At 41.7% G+C, this 24,791-nt stretch overlaps 1 protein-coding gene across 1 annotated transcript in view; it reads right to left on the reverse strand.

Moving 5' to 3' along the window:
* Positions 1-5,288: 5,288 nt before the first annotated feature.
* shisa8b (shisa family member 8b) overlaps positions 5,289-24,791 on the reverse strand; it is a 33,263-nt gene continuing 13,760 nt past the window's right edge. Inside the window, exons 2-4 of the mRNA XM_078279436.1 lie at positions 23,267-23,385; positions 11,986-12,099; positions 5,289-5,830 (exon numbers count right to left, since the gene is read on the reverse strand). Of these exons, the coding sequence (XP_078135562.1) occupies positions 5,289-5,830; positions 11,986-12,099; positions 23,267-23,385 (775 nt within the window). The remainder of the gene's footprint in view (positions 5,831-11,985; positions 12,100-23,266; positions 23,386-24,791) is intronic.

Below are 24,791 nucleotides of genomic sequence, written 5' to 3' on the forward strand. Positions count from 1 at the left end.
AGTTTGTTTCAGGCCTGTCTCCGCCCATTATGACGTTTTCAAGGTGTAGTGCAGGGAAATATAATCCGCCGTGAGCATGGTGTATTTTATTTTGAAAATTAGCCGGATGTTTTATTTTGTTTTCTGTGCTCAACTTCCTGTCCCGCGCAATCTGCCCTGTGCTGAATTGCTGAGGAGCTCTCCGGCGTCTGTCGTATATAAATAGAAGCTCTGCTTATCTGCTCCGGAGGGCTGCGGATCGCCGGAGCTGGGACGGAGTCGGAATGCAGCCGTTCCGCAGTCAGTGAAAATACACGCATTGACTTTAATGGAAACCTGTTGACTCTGCTGCCGTTCCGCAGTTGGTGGAAATTGGGAGTTATGGAAGCGCTTCTGGGCACACGTGCAATCATCGTTAACAGTTCACTTCATTGTGCAGTTCCTGAGCGTGTTGCTGCCGTAAACCTTTGCCAACATGTCTGGCAGATGCGTTGCATTAACTGTTGCATGTTCATAGCAGCAGCTCTGCACACACTGTCCTTTGCGGTACGGGATTCAGAGACAAGATGAGAGATGTGTAACGCTCCAGGCCTGCAAGTGCCTCAGCGAGTTCCCCTGTAATGGTGCCTGGGGGTTTCGCACACAGGCATCCACACACGTCCACACACTCTGAGTTATGACCCAGACAGCTTCGTAGTGAGAGACCCAGATCCACAGTGACTCCGTCCCTTTCCATCCCCTGAGGAAAGAAAACATGCGGCCACGTTCATTTGTTTTTCTATACTATTTTTTTCTCTTCTCTCTTCTCTCTTCTCCCTTTCTCTTCTTTTCTAAAGAGTCCCAGCCTCTGGCTCTTGCACTGTCCCTCTTTTTCCTCCTCTCCCTCTCTCTGGACGGGATGGAGGCTGATGGGAGCTGACATGATGGTGGCATTGTCCTCACCGTCGAGTTAATGTGACCCCGGGGATGCTGTCCCTGTATGCTTGGCCTGATGGCACAGAATGCAAAGCGCTTCATCGTGGAAAGAGGGTGGGAGAGGCCGAGGGGTAAAAACAAAAAACAAAACAGCTGTGCATGGAGGTAGACCGAGAGATGCAAAATAGTAGGGATTTTGCAAGAAGAACAGGAGGGAATTCTCAAAGAACTGCACAAAAAGGCATCTACGGGGCCTATACAGTGGGGCAAAAAAGTATTTAGTCAGCCACCAATTGTGCAATTTCTCCCACTTAAAAAGATGAGAGAGGCCTGTAATTTTCATCATATGTACACTTCCAGAAAAAAAAAATCCAGAAATTCACATTGTAGGATTTTTAATGAATTTATTTGCAAATTCCTCGGGAAAATAAGTATTTGGTCACCTACAAACAAGCAAGATTTCTGGCTCTCACAGACCTGTAACTTCTTCTTTAAGAGGCTCCTCTGTCCTCCACGTGTTGCCTGTATTAATGGCACCTGTTTGAACTTGTTATCAGTATAAAAGACACCTGTCCACAACCTCAAACAGTCACACTCCAAACTCCACTATGGCCAAGACCAAAGAGCTGTCAAAGGACACCAGAAACAAAATTGTAGACCTGCACCAGGCTGGGAAGACTGAATCTGCAATAGGTAAGCAGCTTGGTGTGAAGAAATCAACTGTGGGAGAAATTATAAGAAAATGGAAGACATACAAGACCACTAATAATCTCCCTCGATCTGGGGCTCCATGCAAGATCTCAAACCCCGTGGGGTCAAAATGATAACAAGAACGGTGAGCAAAAATCCCAGAACCACACGGGGGGACCTAGTGACCTGCAGAGAGTTGGGACCAAAGTATCAAAGGCTACCATCAGTAACACACTACGCCACCAGGGACTCAAATTCTGCAGTGCCAGACGTGTCCCCCTGCTTAAGCCAGTACATGTCCAGGCTCGTCTGGAGTTTGCTAGAAAGCATTTGGATGATCCAGAAGACGATTGGGAGAATGTCATATGGTCAGATGAAACCAAAATAGAACTTTTTGGTAAAAACTCAACTCGTCGTGTTTGGAGGGGAAAGAATGCTGAGTTGCATCCAAAGAACACCATACCTACTGTGAAGCATGGGGGTGGAAACATCATGCTTTGGGGCTGTTTTTCTGCAAAGGGACCAGGACGACTGATCCGTGTAAAGGAAAGAATGAATGGGGCCATGTATCGTGAGATTTTGAGTGAAAACCTCAGCAAGGGCATTGAAGATGAAACGTTTGTGGGTCTTTCAGCATGACAATGATCCCAAACACACCGCCCGGGCAATGAAGGTGTGGCTTCGTAAGAAGCATTTCAAGGTCCTGGAGTGGCCTAGCTCGTCTCCAGATCTCAACCCCATAGAAAATCTTTGGAGGGAGTTGAAAGTCCGTGTTGCCCAGCGACAGCCCCAAAACATCACTGCTCTAGAGGAGATCTGCATGGAGGAATGGGCCAAAATACCAGCAACAGTGTGTGAAAACCTTGTGAAGACTTACAGAAAACGTTTGACCTCTGTCATTGCCAACAAAGGGTATATAACAAAGTATTGAGATGAACTTTTGTTATTGACCAAATACTTATTTTCCACCATAATTTGCAAATAAATTCATTAAAAATCCTACAATGTGATTTTCTGGATTTTTTTTCTCATTTTGTCTCTCATAGTTGAAGTGTACCTATGATGAAAATTACAGGCCTCTCTCATCTTTTTAAGTGGGAGAACTTGCACAATTGGTGGCTGACTAAATACTTTTTTGCCCCACTGTAAATAGTTTACATGAGAATACATTATAATTTTGGCCCTAAGTTGGAGACCATGTAGAAATGTGTTGTTGTGAGATATTTCACAAAGGGTAATGGGTGTGCAGAGATTTATGTAGAATGCAAATATGATAACATTTCATGTAAGTTGAATGTTCATTTTCTCGCAAACCATTTGTCACAGCAACTGGCACTAATATCATTGGAAAGCTTAGATTCTGGTTGAGGATGTTGTGCCAGACTCACGCCTTTGGCTGAGTCTCTATCTGTCAGAGGGAGAGCAGGAGTGCGGTTGTGAAGAAGTTGGTAATTTCATGGCACAGATTAACACTTTTGCATTCACTATATCCGTGTCACATTCTCATTAGGGGCTGAGCCCCCCTAAAGGTCTGATCCTAGAATCGCCCCTGCTGCTACTTCATACTTGTACTCCACTACACCTCAGTGGGAAATGTTGTAATGTTTACTGCACTACTTTTATCTGACAGCTTTTGCTTTATTGCTTAATGCTGGGCTTGTTTCAGCAACAGCTCATTGAGTATCGGATATAATTACAACTATTGAGGAAATATTTTCCTTTGACATTGGTCCAGTATTAAACGAGATCGCTGCAGTCGGCAACGGCGAAACATGCTACAATTTAAGTTAATAGGGTGTCAATTGTCCAGCTTGTATTTACGTTCATAAAAGTGCTTGTTTTTCCACTGACAGGCTCAGATTAATATTCTAAGTGTCTGACAACATTATGGAAAGGATTTGAAGGAGGTTGACCTTTCTGTTAGAGCAAAAGATCCTTTTTTTTAAACATAAAAACATCCGCGAAATTGCGTTCGCTGAAGCCACCAGACTCCATGTAAATAAACAGTAATTTTAGCATCGTAAAAATAATAGACAGTTAAATAAATGGACAAAGTGACACCGTTGTTTTCAACGGAGACAAGTGAAGTATATTAGAAGCACTTTTCCGGTGAGTGTTACTGCGCAGCCTAAGTTATTCCGCTGTCAAAGTGACGTCAAAATGAATGGCAGTCAATGGAATGCTAACGGTGGGTGAGTGCTAGGTAGCATCAAAATGGCGCCACAGGAGGTATGCTTTGTGGAAGCTGGCTTACCCCCTTGGGCATTAAAAAAATACTTTAAATGGGCATTCTAGAACATTTCTGAGCTCTGAGCAGTGCTTGCTCTGGCTGTCTTGAGCCTGCGCGTGTAGGGTGCGCGACTATACGTTTGGTCAATGTTTTCTTCCTTTCATTCCAATTTCGGGTCTGTCAGTCACAGTGAAAACCGGGGACATTTCTGGGGACAGCTCCAGTCGGGGACAGGTCACCAAAACCGGGGACGTCTGGTCACCCTACCCAAACTGCACTGCAAAGCATTTTAGTGAAAATATGATCTCATGTCTGTGCCAAAAAGCAAATAATAAGAAACTTATTATTCCAGTATTTATTAAAGGAATATATTCACTTTTTCCACTTCATGTTTCTGTTGAATTTCTGCTTACAGGTCCCGGTTGTTCCATGCAATGGTAACTTAGTAGCTAAGAGGAACAGTTCAGTATTTTGGAAAATATATCTATTTGCTTTCTTGCAGTGTTAGATGAGAAGATTGACACCACTCGTGTCTTTACGGTAAATGTGAAGCTACCGACAGTAGGCCGTTAGCATAGCTAGCATGAAGACTGGAAACAGGGAGAAACAATATCAGTCAAGACTCCAAGAAGTTACTGCACTCAGTTACAGTATTTTGTAACCGTTGCTAAGCTAAGCTAACTGGCAGCTGACAGAAGCTTCACATTTAGCGTACAGATTTGAGAGTGGTATCGATCCTTTCATCTAACTCTTTGCAAGAAAGCCTGTAAGGTGTATGGGTATTTCCCAAAATGTTGAGTTATTTCTTAAAGGGGACAGAGCAGTGGGTGGGTTTAAAAGTGAATGGTTCCTGAGGTCTAAATTCTGTAGGTGAACCACAGAAATGGATCTTAAATGTAACAAACCACATATACATTAACATAGATGTTAGCACTGATTGGCTGTTTTTAATTGAAAACATTAGGAAGTATGGCCTCTGGATACAGTTTATTGTGGAATGTTTTTTAAGAACCAGACCTGACCATGAGCCAGGTTGCTATTTTGTAGCAACATGTACCAATGACCTACTGTTCCTAAACTTAATTGGAGTTATCGAAAACGCTCTTTTCATTTCTGCTAAATCTGACAGGAAGCCAACATGTAAAAACTTTTCACAGACAAAATCAAGTGCTCCCTAAGAGCTGGTACATGTAAAAGTTGTTCTGTTCTCCTATCCCTATTCCTGTAAGGTCTGTACAACCACGATGAAATCACAAAAGCTGTAATGGTGGTTCTGCTATGCTGCTTTTGTCCTGAATCTCACTGTTTCCACTTATCAAAGCCCCCCTTTTCTTCTTGTAAATCTGAATGTGTCTCCCCGTTTAACATCCCTCACCTGTTGGACCAACTGTCCCAAACTCTGGCATTTAGCTAAGACCAAAGGTTTTTGTTAGTATGAGACATTTCAGCACGCTGCTCTCTGAAGCCTTGCCGCTCAGACGGTCACCTCAGTCGTACTGTGGGTGGAGTAGCTCTTCTGCCTATTGTGGTGGTAGTAGGAGGGTTGAGATGGGTGTTGCCCCTGTACATGCTGCCCCTGCCCTGCCCCCCCTCCAGCTCCTCCGTGCATCCCTCCATAGGGCTGGCTAAAGAGATCTGGCATGTTCTCTATGCTCTCGTGCCTCCGGGTCGAGTAGGCGTGTCTCCGGGTGTTGTGCATGGAGGAGGAGGCGTGCCCCGGGGCAGAGGCCTGTCTGTGGACGTGGCGGCTATTCGGCTCCCAGGCTTTGAAGGCCGAGCTGGAGAGCAGCGGGTGAGTGGTGGTCTTGGGGAGGCGCGAGTGCTCCAAGTGGTTGGAGGGGATGGAGATGGAGAGGGGGGCGTGGAGATCGTGGTGCGTCGACACAGGCTGGTGGATGTATGACTTCTCTTTGGGCGGAACGGGCACAGGTTGGAAATCAGGAGGTGCCACAGGCTGGTACTGGGAGAAGTCCATGAGCGGGAAGCTCTTGTAGTAGCTACGAGAAGCACTGTGCGCTGTAACCAAGAAAGGGGTGGGTGAGAAGAAGTAACATCTATCAGAAAGTGATAGAAGAATTTCACTTTATTACAACTTGGATCTTTTTGAAGTTTCGGATAGAGATGTTCCAATACTATTTTTTCCTCCCAGATACCAATTGTGATACCTGAACTTGTGTATCGGTCGATACAGAGTACCGATTCGATACCAGTGCGTTTAAAAAATAATAACATCATTATATTTTTTAACAGCTGTATACTGCTTTCATTGTATGGCCTGGCTCAGGTTAAACATGAACCAAAACATTTAGAGAATGAATGCCATAGAACTTTCCTTTATTATCTAGTTTGACAGTCAATCATAACGGAAAAAGACCATAAATAAACTACTTAAAAGTATATTTTTTTCAGGGCTATATTACGTGGTACCAAATTGTGCGTACTCGGCGATACCAGCATTTTAGTCAGTATCGGAGGCATTACCGATACTGGAATAGGTATCGGAACATCTCTGGTTTCGGACATCATTTCTACTGTATGTCAGTTCATTTCAAAATGAAACAGAAGCGGGTTTTCCACATAGCCTGACACGTTTGAAAGAAAAAAAAAGAATGTGACTGGTAAAATGATTATAGTCAGTTTTAAACACCCATTACAGTTACTCATGTCCTGGTTGAACTTTGACCTACCGTACTTACTGTAGTTGTGTGAACAGTTTTTCAGTGCAATTGAGGGAGACAGACATTTTAGGTCAGTTAATTTATAAGTTTAAAATAATTTAGATTCTCTGGCAAAAACTGTTTAATTTCAACCTGTTTTATCATCTGACCGCTCCTTTCTTGCCCCATCATAGTTCATTGTAACAATGTTGGCATGTTCCTAAATCTCAGCAGTTAATACTATCATAATTGATAGAAATGATTGCCAAAGCGACAAAAAAAAAAATATATATATATATATGATCTCAACGGTAGATGGGAGAAATTCACACACATTGGACCTTTAATGTAGTATGCTGTGTTTGTAACCTTCAACAATTAGGCCAGTATAGCAAACACATGCTATATTTGGCCTCATCAAACATCAAAAATTTGTCACAGTGTGATGCAGTTTTGAGTCACACGCAGATGTAGCCTAAAATGAACTGTCAGTGTGCAAACACAGAGTCTGTCATTGTAAGAACACTGATGACTGAATCACACTTAATCCATGATGCATTTATGCTAGGACCTCCCGGCTCCAACCTGTCAGCTATGTCATCTTCTTTTGCTCCTCAAAGTATTTTATAAACTTTTAAAAGGAGACCGTGCAACTTTTGAAAAAAGAAACTACACATTCTTCTTATTACAAAGAAAAACTTGAATTTATAAACTGTAAAACCCACTTCTCAATTTAATACGCTCACTCTGGGCTTTTGCTTCTTCAGCCTCACTTGGTCTGGGATGACCACTAGCTTTTGGCAGCTAATGTAACCAATTACGCCCCCATACAACTAAACTGCATTCTCAATTACATTTCGAGGGAAACGTATTTTGTCCCGGATTACATGTCCTACCAGCGCCAGGCACACTTTGTGAAATGTTTACAGTTTTAAACGCCTGGTTAATGCTGTGAGTTGAAACTAAACTACTTGGTGAGGGTTAGAGAAAGATCATGGTTTGGGATTAAATGAGTATGTTTGTTTCGTTTGTTAAAGATGCCGTAGGTAGGATTGGGAAGATCCAGGACTTAGCCCAAAAATTTGAACATCAACAACTTCTCAGTCCCTCCCCCCTTTCTGCTAAAGCCCAAAATGGTCTCCTAAGCCCCTCCCCCCACAAGGGAGAATGAATGCGTGTGCATGAGCAGTGATTGACACGCAGTTAGACACCTCCCCCTGGCCCTGATTGGTGCATCTGAACAGGGAGCTGTGGATTTTTGCAAATCGCACTACAGGCTGTAGGTGGTGACAGAGGAGCTGGATTTATTTATTTATTTATTTTTTAATTACCTGTTTCATGGAGTTCTACTGGAACATAGGGTCAGTTTCAACAAATATGACAGAACACAAACAGCGGTCTCCTGGGTGAAAGTCCCGTGTTAGTTTGACCCATCCACCACAGACTTTGGTTAGAAACTTTTTTGTGATACCACAAAAACAGTGTTATCTGGGACAAAATACACTTCCCTCGAAACATAATTGAGAATGCAGTTTTGTTGTATGGGAACGTAACTTTTAAGAGACTGGCAATTGTTTTCATGCTTTCGTGACTGACATTACCGAGCCAGTTTTGACTTTATGACTCGTCTCTACTTCTGCTACTTCTGCATTCACCATCATACCATGAATGTCACTTAAAGAATTACAGGTAACACTTTACTTGAAGGTATCTACATAAGAGTGACATGACACTGTCATGAACACATGACACAGTCGTGACACATGAACCCTAACCCTAACCATAACTTGTCATGACAAAAACCGACACTTACTAAAAGAAGCGTTATAGCATAAACGTTTATGACTTGTTTATAATGTTTATGACACGTTCATGACAGTGTCATGTCACTCTTATGTACATACCTTCAAGTAAAGTGTAACCAAATTATGTTTCTCACTCTAAATGAAGTGTGAACCTGACCATCAGAAGCACAACAAGATGTAACTTGTTCTCCCATTATAAATAAATAAGACTTTCTTGTCCAGAAAAAAAATACTTTAAATGAGTGGAAAGATAACACATAGAGAGAATTTGAAAATAAAGTTAAGTGCGGTCAGGTTGAGGGGGGAGGGTTTGAAGAAAATCAAAGGGGAAAGCTGTTGATTTAAGTATTTCCAATTGGTGTATGCCTGCAAGCTGAAAAGCAGTAGTCCTCTTGCTGGAATAGGAGAGGGCAGAAGGCAGGGAGAGGGATGAGGAGGGAGGAAGTGAGGAGTATGATGGAGGTAAAGGTATGTGTGTCAGGATGCGGGGACATTGCAATGAAGGGTTATAAATACCCTCGCCCTTAGTCCAGAGAGTGTGTGTGTGTGTGTGTGCGTGTGTGTGTGCGTGTGTCATGGACTAGCATGAATGTCACAGAGAATTATTTAAATAAACTAAAAACTGAGGTCATCGCCGCTAGCTTCCTGGCTTCATGAACAGTAACATTGTCTCTGTGTGTGTTTTCATAATTTTTGTTCGGAAGTCGGAGTCCACTAACAACAGCTGTTTTTGTTGTCAAAAGCTAATATTTTTATTTTTTTTTTACCAAGTTGTTTTTAATTAAAAAATAGATACTAAAACTGATCCAAAGAAAGAAATGTTCATATGAAGTATAATATGTGAATGTCCTGTTTGCAGACAGTTTGGTAAAGCTGTATGTATGATGACAAGGACTGATCGTTACAGTGTCTGACAGTTTGGAGGGCCACGTCTTTTTTTTTTTTTATCATTTTTTCCGTGTCTGCTACATGGATGACTAACTGGTGAGGATACTGACAAATAACCTGGGACTTTTTAACCTCAGTTTTTAAAGCATGTATGTAGTGCATATTTAGGACTCTTTAACTGGGTTTTCGTTTTATAATGAGTCACCTGAGATGATGTTTACAACCAACTCATGAAGCTGACGTCAATTAGCTAGGAAGCTTAAGGTCTGTAGAAGCCTTAGGAATCTCCCAAGTGTAAATGTTCTGTATATACAGTGTGTAAAGAGGGTTGTTGCTTGAAAATGAATCTCAGTCAACCTTCCATGGATAATAAAGGTTAAAATCTACCCTGGCAAGCAGTGATTTGCCTTTAAGCCCTCCTTTAGAGGATTGTTTTGTTCTAATGTGATACCTGGGGTTGGATGTAGTGCCTTACACTGTTACACTCACTACTATTCAAGGACAACAACGTGTGTGTGTGTGTGTGTGTGTGTGACCTTTGCCATCATGAAACGTTCTGTACATTCACCTTGTAAAAACCCCTACAGCCTCTTTTCCAAGCTGTAGTAGCTTCGCAGTTACATCACACATCTCTTACAAAACCACATCTATAGGTATCATAAAAGTGCAGTGAAAAAAACCATACGAATAATGACCAAAAGTATGTTAGAAAAAGTGTACATTTATTACATTCAGGAAAGTTGTTGTGCATAAAGAGAATGATAAATAATCAATCTGATTGTATAGATTTATGTCCATTTGTGATAGGGTAAAGCATCTTTTTTTAGCCTGTGACCATGACTGATGTTGTGCTGCATAATAGGGATGCACCGATACCGATGCCAGTATCGTGTATCGGTCCGATGAAGTGCGCATGTACTTGTACTCGTAGTCATAAAAGTACTCCGATACTACCACACCCGATACCACCTCATAGCAATGTGACAATAACTTCTCCGTCAAGCAGGTATAGGCAACGGAAGAGGAGCAATGGCAGCCGTTTGGAGATTTTTAGCTGTAAAAAAAAATAACTAGGTTCTTGCCCAATGCATTGTTGCACTTGATGACCAGCCATTGTCAGTCGGTGTTTGGTGTTTTAAGCCCCCAACATCGTGTTCCAGGCAGCGCTGCCTGGAAGGCACTAGGATTAGGCAATCGTTAGGGTTAGGTGCCTTGAAGTCGACGGTCGCAGCGCTGCCTTGAAGTCGATGTTGGGGGCTTAAATCACCATTATTAATAATAGTGGGTTTCGACGTCTTGTCAGTGTACTGGAGCCGAGAGATTCCCAGCCATCACCACATCACAGAAACCATGTTTCCAAAGCTGCTTTGTGAAAAAGCACATCAGCAGCCTGTTGCCCGTAAACTTCACCACTGATATTTGGAGTAGCTGTGTTAGCCCAATGTCTCGCATCAGCTTAACGGGCATAAACATAAAGAAAGCGATATTTCAATCTGCTCTGTCTGCATGCGGTTTCTACACAGCGCTGATTTAACAACTACAGTGCTACTCTATAAATAGCAATTTCTTTATATACAAACAGGCTGAAAGGAAAGCTTTTGGTGTGCTCTCGGTGTGTAGTCTAACTGTTTTAACTGTTATAGTTTGCCACAAGTCTTTAAATTTGGACAAAATCTTGTGAACTTAGCTGCTGGCGTAAACAAACCATCCTCTCCACTGGATCGGTAAATCCACATGGGTACTTAATATGCACGTGAATGACTTCATCAGACTTTGCGTTCTTCATTCTTTCTATACTTCACTCAGTATTTTGATATTAGGAATTATATGATTTATTTGATTGACACTAGCCCGGGGAAATGTCCTGGCCCAGGCACTGATCTTTGAATAGAAAAAAGGCATGATACTTTGAAAATACTGCTTTGTTCTAATTGACAGCAATATCAGAGAAGGCCCAAATCATCTGTGTGTCTGAAAACACCCTCGGACCCCAGAGGGATTGTTAAGTACTGGTATCGGTACTCATATCGGCAAGTACCCAAATGTAAGTACTTGTGCTTGATCTTAAAAAAAGTGGTAGCGGTGCATCCCTACTGCATAACATATTTAAAATATCTATTAAATGTGAAGCTACAGCGTTGTGAAATGTATAGCCAAAAGGGTAACATCTCTTCTAGTTAAATAGTTGAGTATAAAGCTACCATGTAACTGTTTGAAATAATGACAAACTATGCAAAAAAAAAAGACCAAGGTTAGGAAAGAACCTTCCTTTAAGTTAAAGTTTTATTTTTGTGTAGTTAAAATCAAAGCGAGGACAAAGGAGTCACATAGTATTCATCACGTTTGCCCAGTAGTTTATTCCTGCCCAAGAGCTCCAGTGCTGCTCCCAGAGGCTGTGTTACATGAAATACATGTATTAGTGATGCGTCCTTTGCAATGACCTGTGCTGTTTGGTTAGACTGTTAAAATATAGTTTAGTAGTGCCGTGAGATGATGATCATTAAAACAAAGGTTCCACTGCTATAACTCTGATTAGACCATTCCTTTGGCTTGTCTGTAGGCCATAAAGGAACTGTGGACTAATTCTACTTTAATCAATCCATCACTCAGTCACATTTAGAGACGGTCACACCACAGGAACAGCATGGGCTCCTCTTTAAGATCAGTTCTCTGTTTGCCAAGAGGCAAAGAGACCCTTGTCGGTTAACAGCTCCTGTACTGTCAGCCTACTGTACTCTAAAGGTTATTGTGTCAGTTGGAATTAGCATCATTGTGTGTGTGTGTGTGTGTGTGTGTGTGTGTGTGTGTGTGTCTGACTTACCCACAGCTTTGAGGGAGGTATACTTGTTGAGTCCTACTGTGCCGTGGTTGCTCTGCGGTTGTGGAAGCCCTTGGCCAAACGGCCCGTAAGCCGAGTTATTCAGATGGTACTGTTCTGGTGGGAGACAAGCAGAGTGAGAGAGAGAGAGTTGGTGGTTACAGTAGTCCAAAGTGTGTGCTGTCTCATATCTTCGCTGTTGTGGCAGAAACCTTGTATGTCCATATTTTGTCATTCAAAGCTTTAGTGCGTAACTGTTTGATATTAATGAACGTCCGTTACATTGAAGCCATTGCCAAATGAGTTGCTATAAAGCTGATTAAGACTATCAGCTCCACACAACCCTCTCTGTATTTCTCAGTATGGCCATGTTCAGAAAATGGTGTCGTCCGGCGACTTTCGCGCGCTGCAGCTCGAGTGAAGACAATTACCTCTTCTAAAGAGTCCATCATGTTTTTTTTTAATCCTCTGTGTCCTCCTTGGCTACAAGTAACTGCGTTGAGGAGGGCGTGGGGGTGGTGCGTGATCCCGGCAGGCTTGCATCATGTGGATGCAACGACAGTGTTGTTGTCATTACTTCGAATTCCTCATTGGGGAGACAGAAGCTACGCACTATACAGTAGCTTTAAATTCTCTTTCATAAATCAATGCTATTGGTCAGCCTTTATGTCTGTTAGTGGGTTTTACAAATATTTAAACCGTGACAGGGGACTTTGTCTGACTTCATCTGAGGTAAATAGCTCAAAATTATGTTTTCAATTCAGGAAAAACAACACTTTTGGACATACAAGGTTTGTACCTGACAGCAACGATATACTGTATATTTCATTTGGTTTTTTTCAACTATAACCACAACCTTTCTTAGTGTTTTAAAGATGTGTAACCATACTGTAGTTACCATATGCAAATAAATACATTTAAGAAATGGTGGCATTGAATCAAGGCTGGATTAACCCTTTAGGTAGCCCTGTAGCCTTAATGTACTGAGGGGCACTACAGGACTAACTAACAGTTCCAACCACTCAGTGCAGTCTGTAAGCACCGTCACCTTCAAGTAGCCGGCATGTACAGCAGACTACACATGGCAGATTCATTGTAATTCACTTACAGCCCCTTATCAAACCAGTACTCCCATAGTATGTTGGAATACTGCATGCTGAAAAAGGGTGCCGGTTGATTTGCGGCAATTCGATCACACACATTTAATTGGGAATATGAAGCATGTGAGCATAATATAAACTATATAAAGGTGTTGGGGCCCCGGGTGCAGCTGCCTGCTTTGCCTGGTCAGGAATCCAGCATTTCATTGGACGATCAGAAACATCATCACTTAACGGAATAAAGGGTTTTGGACAATTGTCAAACTGTCCCATCATCTATAAAGAGTGATGATAAGGTTACAGTGAACATAGATGTGGTACGTTGCAAGAAAGCTGACAGGCTAAAGGCTGGTGTATGACCGCAACGAACTGGGTTTGATGGAGTGTCATACAAACACATTGGAACATAAAGGTAAAAATATTTTCATTGTCGATTAATCTGTTGATTTTCCGGTGTTTTTCAAAGCCCAAGATGACGTGCTCAAATGTCTTGTTTTGTCCACAACTCAAAGATATTCAGTTTACTGTCACAGAGGATAAAGAAACTAGAAGATATTCACATTTAACAAGCTAGAGTCAGTAAATTTTGACTTTTTTTTTTTTCATAAAAAATGAATCGAACCGATTAATCAATTATCAAAATAGTTGGTGAATGAATTAGTTGACAAGTAATCGATTAATCTTTGCAGCTCTATAGTGTTGCAATCGTTTGGACATGCAAAGAGCAGCAGATATAACTGTGTGAAGAATGAAGAAAGATATCTTGAGAAAGAAGTTCAATCCCTGTATACTTTCTCAATTTTCGCATACCTAGCCAATTGCTGCATGAAGTGGGTGTAGATTAGTAGATGCGACGCCCTCAAAACTTGTTTAAAGCATACTGACACCTTCAGAGGCCCTTAAACACCAAGCTGGCAGTTGGCCATCGAAGCTGCTGGCTATCATTAAGCGTCTGTGTCTGAAAATGATCTCTTCAGCTTTGGGAGTCTGGGATTACTGGTTGTACTGGGAATCTCTCTCTCTGGGAATGTGTGCTGTGGAAGCATCACATAAATCCTGGATTAACACGAGTTTAAAAGCATCTCCCTTTTACCTGAGGCCCCATCCCTGACGGCCAGCCAGTCCCATGCTAAATGAAGTGAGGTTAATGAACAATGGAACAAAAAACTAGCTGAGAGAGTGAAGCTCTGGCTATTAACATTAATGAAGTCCACTGATGCAGCCAGCGCACTTGATGTCAGCCTCAGGGATGGATGGGCACACATGTAGCGCTCACGAATGTCCCCACACACACACACACACACACACACACACACACACTGTGAAATTGACAGTAAAGCGTATTGATCTGCTCCAACATGATCTCATGGGAAGATTGAATAAATAGGACACCACTCTTAAGGACAATTTGATAGTCATGTCTACGCATTTTAAACAGTTAAACATGAGACACGAACAGCGGTCTCCTGGGTGAAAGTCATGTGTTTGTTTGACCCATCCATCCACCACGACCTCATCCCTACATGTGCTTTCTCGCTTCTTATTGATGTGTTATTCATACGCCATTTGGCGATACCATCTGTATGCTCGCCAATCTAATTTGACATGCCAACGCAAGTCTATTAGTGCATAAGTGTGTGTGTGTGTGTGTGTGTGTGTGTGTGTGCACGTGTGTGGCACTGGCAGAAGCACAGCATCAGAGACAGAAGATTTAATCACATCTGTGACTGTCAGTGCTAAGAAAGAGGTGTACACGAATACTAATCACTTCACACACACATTAAACAGACACACAGAGTGTGTTTAGATGAAGCAGAGAGACAGAGTGCTGGTGAAACAGAGAGAGAGAGAGAGAGAGAGAGAAATGTGGAGGATGGCAGGATGCTCTGGTGGAATAAGTTAGAAAATGATACTGATGCCAGAGGGGTGGAGAAATGTCAGGAGTTAGTCTTTACAGTAACAACATTCACACTTACAACAAGCATCTACCTTAATCACACACACACACACACACACACACACACACACACACACACACACACACACACTTATCAAAATGCTGTAAGCTGATTAGCTAGGAGGATGTTTCACATGTTGTAATGTGCATCGTGGTGTGTGTGTGTGTGTGTGTGTGTGTGTGTGTAATTCAGTGCTGCTGACCTCAGCATGTGCCAGATTAGCGGATTATGAGGAAAACGCCCTTTTTATACTGTCATCATCATCATTACCACTATCTTCATCATCATCTGTTACCTTTTTATCATCATCATCATTACCACTATCTTCATCATCATCTGTTACCTTTTTATCATCGTCATCATTTTTGCAGCCATGATGTTGTTAAAAGACCGTTTTAGACACACACACACACTGGTACTGTATATTCACTGGTTGTCATGAGAAGCTCAGATCTCAGAAGTCTTTATACATTTTATATAATTTTTCTCATAGCATTTCTACAGAATCTTTCTCCCAGGCTTGTATCAAGTCCTGTTTTTCCAGTGTTTTTGAGATTGCTGGCAAATGTTCGTCCTTCATTAACAGAATAGCCAGCACGGACGTTAGCTGTACTCAGGCTCCCACAGAATTCGGCATTGCGCTTCGAGACAAAATAAGAAAAATTGCTTAGATTTTCTCCAAAAGTCAAGTCAACTTTTTTTTACAAGTTTGAGCCACAGACTAGCCACACACTCCATTAATCAACTTTACAGGGTAAAATTGGTACACACGATGCCCATGCTGATGTCCTCACGCCCATGTGCACATGCACTCACCCACGCAGAAATACAAACGTGACCAATTAATGAGTCCATCTGCTTGGCCAAACCTTCTTTTTCGGGTACAAGGTTTCAGCAATTGCGTAATGGAGTAAGTATGTGTGCGTGTGCAAGCCAATACATAAAACAGGAAATGAGGGAATTAGGAGGGATTCTGGTTTGGGGTTGTGGATGTTAAAACTCCAGCATTGTTGCACAAATGAATGTCTCCATTAAGCACCACCAAGTGAACGTCTGGCATCGGGATCTTTTAAGCACAGAACAAGAGGGCAGGACCGCTGCTTAATAAGTTAAGTAATGTCTTTTCTCTCAGTGGGAATAGCAGGCAGCAGTTGATTAAGGTGTAGGCTACAACGGCGAAGATCAGGCTTCCTTTGTATCACCCGTCTAAACGATTCAGGAGAGTGGAAACAAGCCGAGAGATCTGAGTGACAAAGAGAACGACTTGATCCACAGTGAAAGTGGTCACATCACGTGTGTGTGTAAGATGTATGTGTGTAAAAATACAAGTCAAAGCTCTGCATTCAAAATCCTCCTTGAGTAAAAGTACTGCCAGCAAAATGTACTTCCACTATAAAAAGTACTCGCTATGTAAAATGGCCCCGAAAGGTGATTTGTTCTTATGAAAACAAGATAATAATTTGTACACACCAGGGTTTTCCCTACCATAATAAGGCTTAGGTGCAGCACCCAAGCCGTTTTGGGGGCACTACCTAAGCCAAATGAATGTAAAATGAAGCATGTGAGTATCAAAACTAACTAAATGACAGTACGTTGCTCAGCTCTAATGATTGTAGTTGGTCCCCAGTGGATCTTTTAGTTTAGTTTTAAAAATGTGTTGAGTGTTATTCCTTTATTATCTGTTCTAGCTTTTCCAACATTTTAGACAGATATGTTAAAAACAATCGTCCAAAATGTTGTGAAATTGCATTTTGGACTATGCATCACGTCACATTTTCTTGAGGGAAGAGCTCTAAACCCCCCCGCCAAATACTTGCACTTAAGTCTTCTACAAATCTAGGCAAAACACTGCACACAAGTTATTATTGTGTGCCACAAGATAAAAAAAAATCATTGTTTCTGGACTTTAGATGCTCTTCTGTGAGTTTTGTTGTGGTGGGACATATATGAAGTACATGAGGACCTCACATAAATCCCACCATCCGACCTTAGCAGGTCTAATCAGCCAAGCCTGTCTCCTAAAAACTTACATTCCCAGACAACGAAAAAGCATTCTCAATTACATTTCGAGGGTGAGTATTTGCCAGCAACCGCTGCATGTTGTGAAATGATTGCAGTTTTAAACATGGTTAACGGTGAATTAAAACCAAACTACTTGGTTAGGTTTAGTTAGGGATGATGGGTTGGGTTTAAATAATGATGTTTGTTAGGTACGTAAGTGAAGGACGTTATGTACGTGACTAGGTAGGTTAAGTATGTAACGTAAACAGAACAGCGGAAGAAACTAAATGGAATTCTATGTCAAATTAATTTATATATGAATACGCCAAATCAGCCAATATCTCCGCAACTCAGTGATGCTCTCTAAAGGTGGCCATCTTTTCTTAATAAGAGGTAGTAAAAAAATGAGAAAAGAATAAGACAACTAGTTTTCTGATTGTGGCAGACTGTTGGCTACTTAATAATAAATGATAAAGTAATGCAGCAATGCAGACATGAAACATTTTTGTTTTAGATGAAAGATATATATTTCTCAGCATGCGAAGTACTAGGGTATTAATAAAATAATAGTGTTATTATACACTGTGCTGGATATTTTGACTCCCCAGCTCGTCTGGTAGTAGTTAATTGAAGTTTTAGCAGAAGCACTAATGATGGTGAGACATTTAGATTCATTTTTCAGGTCAGCAACTTAAGAGCAGTTTAAGTTTTTAGGAGTTCAAGTTTTTGGATGTAATGGGATTTCTTTCTCTCTCTCACACACACACACACACACACACACACACACACACACACACTTACATACCATCTGCCTTCTGTTTGCACTGGCATGCTATTGTAAATGCTCATGACCGTGAAACACAAAGAAAAGCATTAAGGTCAACACGTGTTTTGTGCAAACTGTGTGTGTTTTGTGTGCATAAATGTGCATCCACGCGTGTGTATTTGTGTATGAAACGATACATAAAAGAATCTTAAATGCCGTGGGCAAAGTGATACAGGAGAGAGTGCATTGCGTGGGGTCTGTCATCACCGAGATGAAGTATGAACGTCCCGTGCGTGTTTGAGAGACAGCGACGGTACAAATAAGCAGACTTCAGTGCAGAGAAGAAAGCGAGCAAGCAGAGCGTGTACCCTGTCCGTCATCAGTGAGTTCATATGTAAAAAATGTGTGCATCATCATTTCCTGCAGCAGAGTCAGAGCAGACAAACACAACCCTCTGCCAGCCCTATACACTCAACAATCCTCGCATCTGCGCAATCTGCTGAGTTGGTCGTACACATGCCTTTTGTCAGAATAATCAACGTGACACGAGCCGGGGAGCAAAGATTCAAACTAGATCATTATTTACATGAAAAAAGTACTTTGCCTCTCATGACCCCTAGGGAAGAGTTGAGATTGCAGGAAAACATTTTGGAGTGCTCAAAAAACAACTCTTCTGACAGCTGGGCTAAAAAAGAAAGAAACATTGAAATTAGTTTTACAAAGAGTGATTTGTTACTGGGTCAAGCTGCTTCTGCAGTTGTCTTTGATAAATTAGGTCATCACTTTTTGCTTCAAGCTTTCTTTCTGCAATGAGTCATGTTTGTTGGAGAATCTTAACATAGCTGCTGATGTCATGTAAATCTCAAAACCTGTCTGACTTTAAAGGTTTTTGACTTTTTGGCATTCGTAACAGTTAAAGTCAGAATGGATGAAATGGAAGTTAGAGCATCTTTACTATTGTAACATATTTCCAAATGTAATATGTCTGCGTGGTTAGCTAGTTATCTCAAATCATATTTGATTGGATACATTTTTGTCATATCCTCCAAGTTCAAGATAGTCTTCAAAAAAGTTTTACAGGAAAACAAAAGAGGGAAATTATGATCAACATAGTCAAAACTTTCGACGCACATTTAGCGTCTAGCAAGAAAAGTGGTCCGTGAGAGACCGAGTTTCTCGTGCCCCCTCTAGTAGATGTATTGCTTAACATCCATGCCAACGTAAAGGAGCCATGGTAGTATGTGGGCAGTGACGGTTACATTGTTTGAAATGGACATATTTTGTAAAGGGAGCATAAATCCCAAAGGGATGTGTTGAATAAAGCAATGGTTATAATTTTTGCTTATGAATTCTTAGTAAGAGGAATATTTTGTTGTTTCTGTTTATCAAAGGTTACACAGTCTGGCTTTACAGTGAATGCCACAGAGAGAATGTCAGCAGGCCTTTTAACACTTGCCTCCAATCAGTTCAAATGTGTTCAGTTACTGTGTGTGTAGAGCACATTACTTTTTCCAAAGGCCTCTGTCTGCCATCTTGTCTACTATGGAAAAACCAATACTGTTCATCTGTTTTTTTGCCCAGGCAATCTATGTAGTGTTCCACTTTGTCCTGTAGCTCAATTAGGAAACATTTTGCATTACATTTACACTCATACAGTGTGTGCCAGCTTAAATTCACAGTCTTGATATCTTAGACAAATAAAACACAGAGATTCCTGCAACTCTTTTCACGGAAGGAGGTGATTCATGATGTGCAGCTCCGACGTGTGGACCTTCAAATGTCAACCTGTGAGCTTTCTGTAAACCGTGTTATGACCAAAAACACATGACAAAAAAATGTGTATATAGCTTTCGGGTGACGTGTTATACAACTGTCTTCAGGCAAAGTTGTGACTTCGAACTTAACCTTCCAAACAATACCTCAGACGCGATACAATGAGGATTTGTGTTTTGTTTTATTGGCACAAAGCAGCCCGCTGGACAACGTTTTTTTTGCCATCTGTTTTTTTTGGATCACAAACATTGTGCTAGACATTTTCCTCTTCTGGGAAGAAGCGGGTGTAATGTGCATGAATATGGAACTCATTAGCATCAATAGGTGTCATCATCAACACATTTCTCTGCCAAATCCCCTAACTTTTGCTATTCATATTACGAAGTGGACTCACTCATGTCCCACGCCTACATTTACTTTTTCTTTTCTGCTGGTTTCCTTTACAAGTGCTTGGAGAACATGCGGTAGTATTAGGACGTCTGGCCTGGGTGAATCCTATACAGACGTTAAAGGGTGCCTTGTGCATCGGTATCTGACGCTGGGGGCCACTGACCAAGAGTCAGTATGTTGGGAGTGACAACGGATTGAGTATGAGTAATGTAACTAATTACTAACTAACTACTTGGCCATTGAGTAATAGGTATAAGTCAAATAATGATGTAAAATGAGTAATATGTAGGCTAATGAGCACTTTTTCAAGTAACGCGCCCAACTTCCCACGATACATAAATCGCACCATACCAAATTTACAGACATAATTTACAGTACAAATTTTCTCTGGACAGACACTGTACATGCCGTCTGTGCATTTTCTTTTGACCAGCAGCTGTGGTAGTCAGTCCTGCCGCCACGACACAAGATTCTATACATTTTTATTCTAACCCAGCATAACAAGCAGCTAATTTCAAGACTTCAACACAGCGGAGATCATGTTAGCTACTGAGATCAACTGATATGTGTCCATTAATATTTATGGTTTGATAACTGCAAGGCCATGCAGTTCCATAGTTTCTGAGGGTTACAGACCAGCCAATCAGGTTACACTGTGAACAGAATTCCTTTAATGTGAGTTCCAGCTCGTGAATCTGCTGCCCTTTTCAAGTGACTGTGATCAATGAAACACTCTGGATTAAAGCGTCCACCACATGCAGCATGTCGTATCATGTCATAAGCAGTGTGTGAAATTCTACATAGCAAGAGATGGACTAGGCAGGGAGCCTCTCATATTAAACACTCCACCCCTCTCCCTCCGCTGGCACACACAAACCCATGCACACTCACATGTTCACATGCAGGCCTGCTAAAACGCATACTAATCCATACACATGGAGACACACATACACAGTCAGTTGCTCTTTTGCACAAACCAAATTGAACAAACGGTACAAAATATGATGACATATTATTTACTTTTAACCCTAAAGAGTGACATGTACCTGGTCAAGATGTGCGTTATATGCAGGCTGCTGTATCTGCATGTACATAGAATGTATAGAAAATGGCACATGCTGCCTGTAGGGGTGCAGCCTGCTTGCATTAACATACTAATTAAACCTTGTATGTGTGTGTGTGTGTGTGTGTGTGTGTGTGTCTGTAGTGCGCCGGTGTTGCACGTGCAACAAGCATGTGTTCTATTTACAGATATCTCTTGTCCTCTCCCCTCAGCCCTACCTAAATAAGTCTCACCAGCCAGTGCCAACAATGTGTATCAGACATTTAAAATGCTCTGCACATTGTTCTGCGTTGAATCTGACTAAAATCATGGGTGTAGATGGTAAACATTTTCATGTTAAATAGATGCCCATACAACAGCCAGCAGCACTGAAAAACTGTGTCGATAAAACCAAACTAACCCAAAATGAAAGGGGCTCCAGCAGTTGTTCACAGCTGCTACAAAAATTATTTTGCAGAAAAGAAACTCATTTATTTAATTGGTGTAAGATTTTGAGTAAGCTGCACAATAGGTGATTGACAGCTTCCTGCTTCTGGAAGCTCTGGGTATTTTCAAAGCCCGTCTACGGAAAGCCTTTTCACTCCCTATTCAGCCCCATTGTACCGAATCTGGTTGCAGTTCCACCAGAGTTCCACTGGGGGTGATGGCGGTCCAGTGCTAAATGAATGGGACTCTATGGAGCTAGACGGCTAAATGTGTCTCTTTCGCCTGATTGTCGTTGAGAAATCTCAGATTTGATTGTAGTTTTTGCAAGTTCAACATGGATTATAGGTCAAAAGTTGAATGAACGAGTACTTATGTCCTTTCGTTTTCTTACAGGTCGAGTCGTTGTATATGTGTATGACGTCATTGACATTTTAAAAGGCTTTTTAGAACAAAAAAGCCACTTTAAAAAAAAAATCTAACACCCAGCAGTGTGTATTTTCTAAGCCTCCCCTTTCGAATGCAACATTCAAATTACTAGACAAAAAATGATATCCTGAGAAAATTTTGAGGGGTATAGCTCCATAGACCACCATTCATTCTGCACTGGCCTGTGAGCCCCCCCTATATGGATCTCTGGTGGAACTCCAACCAGTTCAGAAGCCGGAAGTAACGAGAGAGTGGAACTTCTTCCCTTATTAGAAATTCTTTGGTGTTTCCCAGATTTTCATCTCATCGCAGAGGGTCAGAAAGTGTAGTACAACTAAATAACAAAGTTAGTCTCCATAGCAACAGATAAAAACCCTGGCTTGCCACTTTTTGTGTCTTCCTCTCCCTATTATGTATTAGGGGGTCATGTGGTGGTGAAAAGCTTTTGGCTTGTATGAGGTTTCACCAACATCTGCCTATAGCATTCAGGCTATTATTAAAAAGACAACTTAAAACAATCGGGTCTGGTGGCAGAATTTGATCCATTCGGTCCGATACATTTTGGAAAATCTTGAATGAGCCACACAATTAAATCATTTATTCCCCATTCAGTTAGGCGAGTGGTAAACCGGAAGTAGCCGGCTCGCCAGCGGAGGTCTCTAGTGCGCTGCTCTATGGGCCGCATACATTGCGGAAGCAGTGCCAATCATCCGGGTCATTTTTGGCTCCATGAAGGCTTTATGCGCCACTAAGCAACTCTCATAGGAATGAATGAGGCTCCGCTTCGAACACTGTATCCAGTTCCTGTAATACATCCATGGTACCAAGACTACATTTAAAACTTTCTGCTAAAGATGATTTAACTTTTTATAATAAAAGAAATTAAAGAATTAATATCTTAAAGAAAATTAAAAAAAAACATTCCAAAAACAAATTAGTATAAGTTTTCCATTGGGACCCCAAAAAATCTGTTGGATATGTATGCAAGTATTTAAATGATGCGTTATGATACGTTTTAGTCCTGTGATAGATTATCCCAGCTCACATCAGGCTGGAACTGATACGCTGCAGTAGACGAGCAGGTTTAGATGGATTTTCAACTCTTCTGTCATGAAAAATGAATGTAGTGGAATTCAATATGTGCATATGATACTGTCCATAGTGCAAATAGAGAAAAAGAGAAACATCAATCAGTCATTTTTTTTGTCATTTGGCATGGGAATGTGATTCTCACTGACACACATAATGCCACTGTACTGTTCTCACTTACACCAGCACAGATAGGTTTTCTACTGCAGATAGTAGCACTGGTAGTTTATTGTATGTTACCCTGAATGTACCTGTGTGTGTATGTGCGTGCACACTCTCTCTCAGTACTCACCACTCCTGCTGCGCAGCATCCTGGATGAAACGCCGTTAGCTCTCCCTCCGCTGGGTGAACTGGCCGTGGCATTTTCCACCGAGCCCACCTCACCACCCTTCAGCAGGTCTGTCAGTGTCCTGGAGACCAACACACACATACACACTCACGGTTGAATCAAGGTTACATTTTGAATGAAAGAAAAACGAGCCCTGATTACTTTATCTGACCTCATGCACATAAATCAGGAAGACAGGGGCCACAACAAACATTATTCATATCATCCTTCAACTTGAAAAATAATAATAATAAAAAGGGATGAGATTATTTGTTCACATTGGAGTAGTTGCACAGCTTAATTCTAAAACTGCATCCGTCTGTTAGTGAATGAGGTAACAAACATCATCTGTGGATCAGATGTGTATAGTTGGTCCCTTGAGAGGACTTTCCTGAACAGCTGGAACCCCCCTGTCCTTTCCCAGAACACACACACACACACACACACACACACACACACACACACACACACACACACACACACACACACACACACACGCAAGCATGCACTTAATTTACAGTATGTCCTCTCATCCTAGGGTTGGGTGTTTTCACTATGAGTAGAGCTTGCCTGTGTGTGAATATGTGTGTGTGTGTGTGTGTGTGTGTGTGTTTTTTATTCCTGCCGGACTGTGTGTGTATGTGTTTGTGTGAAAAGAGGTGGTGGTGTGTATGTACATCTGTGGGGTATGTGGTGGGGTTTGGAGTAACAGAGGTTAACAGAGATTGAAAGAAATCATCACAAGTCCATGCAGTCAAATCAATACCCAGAGAATTTCTAAGGCCATGCAGGCCTGCAGTTTAAGGGGGTACACAAAGTAGAATAAGTTTTTTTTTTTCCTTTTGAGGTTGTTGTTGGTATAGAGACAGAGCGCATCGCGTCATACTAGGAAAGCCACGCCCACCCGAGTGGAAAACAACTCTCCGCTCTCCATTGACTTGTAGGGCCCTAATTTAACGATCTAAGCGCACGGCGCAGGGCGCAGGTTTGTTTAGGGCGTGTCCAAATCCACTTTTGCTAGTTTGACGGCGGAAAAAAGGGTCAAAAGGGTTGTGCTTCATTAATTCATAGGTGTGTTTTGGGCGTAACATGCAATAAACCAATCAGAGTGTCATCTCCCATTCCCTTTAAAAGCCAGGCTGGGCGCAGGTGCATTTGCTATTCAAACGACAGGAAATTGACAACTGCGTCGGTCTTATACTAGCAAAGACACTTGCGTCTGGCTTTGCGCTGCGCCGCGTGCAAGATAGGGCCCGTTTTGCGTGAAGGTACCTCATCGTCAATTCCGTCTGCTAGCAAACAACAGAAAAATGCCTAAAAGCTGCTGTGTGGTGATATGCACTACCAGCAATGTAAATAACCCTTAACTTTTTTTGTTTTGTGTCTTTTGCACTCGTTCAATCGGTTGCTCGTGAAGCTGGAGATCTCAGAAATGTACTCACTCTACTGCATTGGGTTGTGACGCTCAAAATAAGTTAGTCACTGATA

Source organism: Sander vitreus, chromosome 21, assembly GCF_031162955.1.
Source record: "Sander vitreus isolate 19-12246 chromosome 21, sanVit1, whole genome shotgun sequence".
Classification (NCBI taxonomy): domain Eukaryota; kingdom Metazoa; phylum Chordata; class Actinopteri; order Perciformes; family Percidae; genus Sander; species Sander vitreus.